This window comes from Phoenix dactylifera, chromosome 1 (assembly GCF_051530095.1).
Source record: "Phoenix dactylifera cultivar Ajwa chromosome 1, Ajwa_hap1_PhDact_Kaust_v1.1, whole genome shotgun sequence".
Lineage (NCBI taxonomy): Eukaryota > Viridiplantae > Streptophyta > Magnoliopsida > Arecales > Arecaceae > Phoenix > Phoenix dactylifera.
In genome coordinates this window covers 34,780,695-34,785,000 of record NC_143190.1, presented here as the reverse complement: position 1 = coordinate 34,785,000, position 4,306 = coordinate 34,780,695, and the positions used below count along the sequence as shown (strand labels likewise).

The window sequence follows — 4,306 nt, the reverse complement described above, 5'->3', positions numbered from 1 at the left end:
ACGGTAACTAACAATTTCACTTGTTTCCATTAAATTATATCAAAAAAAGAAGTTAATTGTACTGTTCCATTGTGTTTCAGTGGGAATGTAGCCCTCTCAGTGTTGATGACAGCAGCAAGCACCTTCGCTGCCGTGGTAATGAAACCACTTCCATGTCATCATATATTTGTTATGCTTAATGAGTTCCAATCAAGAATAACCTTTCCTAAGGTTTTTGTTATTGCAGATAATGACGCCTATTCTTACATCCAAACTTGCTGGGCAATTTGTTGCAGTAGATCCAGCTGGGCTCTTCATGTCAACAGTTCAGGTATGGCAACAATTGTTTTTTGCTGATTTTATATGTATTCCTGCTATGCACACCCTGCTGCAGTTTCTTTGTGAATTCAGGTTGTGCTTGCCCCTGTACTACTGGGTGCTCTTCTGAACCAGTACTGCAATAGTTTGGTTGAGTTTGTTTCCCCCTTGATGCCATTCGTTGCTGTTGCAACTGTAGCAATTTTATGTGGTAGCGCTATTGCTCAAAATGCCTCAGCAATTCTTTCATCCGGATTACAAGTGGTCCTTGCTGTTTGTTTACTTCATTGCTTGGGCTTTACCTTTGGTTACTTGTTATCGAGGACACTGCGAATTGATGTCTCTTCTTCGCGCACTATATCCATCGAGGTTGGCATGCAGGTAAAAATGTTGTTTTCTAATTTTTAAATGGAGGATAATGGTGCATCATCATTTAGTATCATTGCCAACCTGTTATCCTTTTGGATGTACAGAATTCAGTGCTTGGGGTGGTGCTTGCTGGCCAGCATTTTGGTAATCCTCTTACTGCAGTTCCCTGTGCTGTGTCTAGCATTTGCCATTCAGTCTATGGTAGTCTTTTAGCTGGAATCTGGCGAAGCATGCCACCACCAACCGAAGTGAAAGATTGATGCCTAGAGACCTTAAATTTGGAGGTAAACTAGTAGAAGTCACATCAGATGTATTAGTAAAAATAGACTAGTTTGCCCTGAGGAAGAGGAATCCCAATGGGTTCATTCAAATGGTTCCTTAATTTGCTTGAATGTGGTGCAATAGCAGGGGAGAACTTTGTTTTGAGCATGACTAAGGGAAGGTTATGGGATTGTTTTGTAGTTGAAACTGCCTCTCATGTTCAGCTAGAGAAAAATTGCAGATGATTCCGCAATTGATACCCTGCTCAATTTCCTCGCAGTTTACTGTCTCCATCCTTCCTTTGAGCTGTTGGTACCCTATGTGACATTGCTAAGGGTAAAATGTTGTATGGTTAGTTCAGAAATCTAAGTCTGTGGAACTTAAAATAAATTCAAATACTGCATCAAGTGTACCACAAAAAATCTGCCATGAGAAATTACAGCTACTGTGTCAGACCGGACAGTTTTTTATCTTTAATGTATGAATTTTATTTTTCTCTGTGCAGAACTGGTTGAGAAATTGTTGAAAAGAATAGGACAAGTTAAATATATACAGCTACATCTGGTGACCGCGTGCTCCTGCATGTTTAAAAATAATCTGACAGCCATCTGTATGTATTCCGTAATATCGTTCAGAACTGAAGCATAATTTGCTCGGTGATACCACAGTTCTGGTCTGTAGCTTATTACAAATGCGAAGAATGTCTACTTTGAGGCGTCTTTAGAAATGAGGAAAGAAATGATGTTGTACTGCTTACAACGTAAAGAAATCCGCCGTCTCCATGCGTACATTGAAATTTCTGCATATCAACTAAATTGGAACCCAGGCACCTGGTCGTCATTCGTGACACCGGGAAATATAGTTTCGTTGCAGGGATCTCTCGGGATTTGGTGTGCAAATAACCTCAGCCTAGCTGAACACCAAGGTGCTCGGGCTAGGCTCGGTTTATAAACAAGCTGCTCAAGCTCGGTTCGAACTTGAGCTGAGCTCATAGCTAACTTACTCGAGCTTGGCTTGGCTAAAAGCTTAAAGCCGATCTTTGGTCCGAGCTGAGCTTTTCCCATCGTATTTGAACAAAACCAACGCTTAGGCTTGGCTCATTTATCAGCCGAGTTTTAAAATATGTTTGAGCTTATCTCCTTTCCTCATTCAACCAAGATTAAACTAGCTTATACCAAGCTAAGCCCAATCTAATTAAAAGCAGCTCGGTTCATTTACACCTGTAGTCACGATATTAATGCTATATCATTGATCTATATGGAACGGCATGTAGAAGATAAGGAACCACTGTCTAATGCACTTTCAACATCGGTGAATGCTATTTGTTAAGGGGGTTCTTTTGGTCGTTCAGAATGCTAGGTAAAAGTGGGAACAAAAGAGAAAAGGAAAAGGTTTTCCGACGAAAAGAAAAAATCTAGGCAATGTTGAACAATCCACTTCTATATTGTTTTACTCTTTTTTGATCATCCAAAGAGCTGGAAAATTCTCTTTTTCATAATAACTTAGGTTTTTCAGATCCTTTTCTGTGCCAAAACAAACCTTAAGCTGCATGATGATCATGCTGTTTAGCAATGGCCACGCCTTCCAGAAAGTGTTAATAAGTCTTATCATCAAAAAGAAGTGTGAACAAGTATTCAAATAAAAGCATTAGGATGCTTCGTTATAATATTTGTCCAATATCCTCAAGTCTCTATCCGCGTTCTTTTATGAATATTATTACTTCTATGAAACCTATGTGTTAATTCTGATTATTTCTTTATGAGTTCTATGCATTATACTGATAAACCATATTTTCATTACAGTTCTTGTTTGGGTTTTTTTTTCATGAATACCCTCCTAAATATCGAATTTTATATGAATACCCTTCTAAAATTGATATTTACATATATATCTTTGTAAACATTTGTTATGCTATTCTACTATTTTTTTTATCCTTATTTTTACATATGTACCTACACCATCTAACACCATTAAAGAATTAAAGGTTTCACATTAAATTTACTAAATATCCTTAATGGGTAAATGCGCAAAAAAATATTTATAAGGTGATCGTGATAGAAAATAAAAAATAAATTTCAAAATTTTATTTTATTTTTAATTAAAATAAATATGATTTTTATTAACGGTGTCATAGAAATCGTTACATTAGATGCATTTGTACAAAAACAGTATTTTATAAAGATATAAAAATAAATATAAATTTTAAAAAAAATATTCATGCAAAAAATTCTTCTTATTTTGTATATCTTATGTTTTTTTTTTACTTATATTGTACACCTTTTAAGGCTTTTTTTGACCTTTCTTTTTTTTAAAAAAAAAGAAAAAAAAAACATTCTTTTAAACCATGTTATAGGACCTTTTCAAATAAGGACATCGCAAGACAACTATAGTGGAGAATTTGGAGATGATACTTCCTAAATTTCCCATATGCTTAACTTTCCGAGATTTACGGTAGTACATATACCTCTTAGGGCCTGTTTGGGTATGGAGAGGAGAGAGGGAGAGGAGTGGGAATGGGAACAGAAGAGCCTCCTTTTAATATTAAAAGAAAAGATCTTGAGATGTCTCTATTACTCTCGTGGAAAGCAGGTCCTGTGTCCTCCCTTCACACCACGAACCAATCCCGGTCCATCACATCAGGTTTAGCCCAGCAGGTCTTTAATATTTAGTAAAGTCATGAGAAGCGTTGACCAAAAGCATCAGTGCAACAAGGAAAAAAATAGTGCATGAATCACACAAAGAAAGCTTAAAGCAGAGCAAATCATGCCTCCTATATATATACAAACATTCTACATGCTAAAGTACGAAATAGAGTGATTGATCTAACAACTGCATCCCAATAACTTCAGCTTTTCATTTTATTACATACAAATGCTGCTCAGCGCTAGCATCGAGCTGAGGTACAAATTTTGGCCGTGTGATCAACCAAGCGACCAACAGTCCTCAAATCTTCACTAAAAATAAGTCAGGTATCACCTGGGCAACGCCATCTCCCACCAGATAGCTGGAGTGAAATAAGACTACCAAAACAAACAAATACCAGCTACTGTGAATATCTTCCTATTACTGCAGCTGGTTTATTTAAACGAGGATAAAACAATCGACTTCTACATGCTGAAACAGACCTTGAACAATTTCAAAATTCAATTACCGCACTTATCATATGGTATATATGCAAAAAATAAAAATAAAAAAAATATAGTGGAGCTGAGGAGACATCATGGTTTCATCAAGGAAATTTAACAAGCCCCCGAAGGAAACTTGCACTCCTTGAACTGTTCAGAACAACCATTTTTGTGATATTAAATGTTAGAACCATTTCGAAAAAGTCCAGCACAGTACTCGATTTAAGCCAAAGGCATCCTTGGCATAAAGCATG

At 36.7% G+C, this 4,306-nt stretch overlaps 1 protein-coding gene across 1 annotated transcript in view; it reads left to right on the top strand.

The window, feature by feature from the left end:
* Positions 1–1,592, top strand: part of LOC103707153 (putative sodium/metabolite cotransporter BASS1, chloroplastic) — a 15,672-nt gene extending 14,080 nt beyond the window's left edge. The window contains exons 4-8 of the mRNA XM_008791537.5: positions 1–3; positions 81–135; positions 227–310; positions 391–678; positions 771–1,592. The exon at positions 1–3 is cut by the window's left edge and continues 31 nt beyond it. Of these exons, the coding sequence (XP_008789759.1) occupies positions 1–3; positions 81–135; positions 227–310; positions 391–678; positions 771–926 (586 nt within the window). The 3' untranslated portion in view covers positions 927–1,592. The remainder of the gene's footprint in view (positions 4–80; positions 136–226; positions 311–390; positions 679–770) is intronic.
* The last annotated feature ends 2,714 nt before the right edge of the window (positions 1,593–4,306 follow it).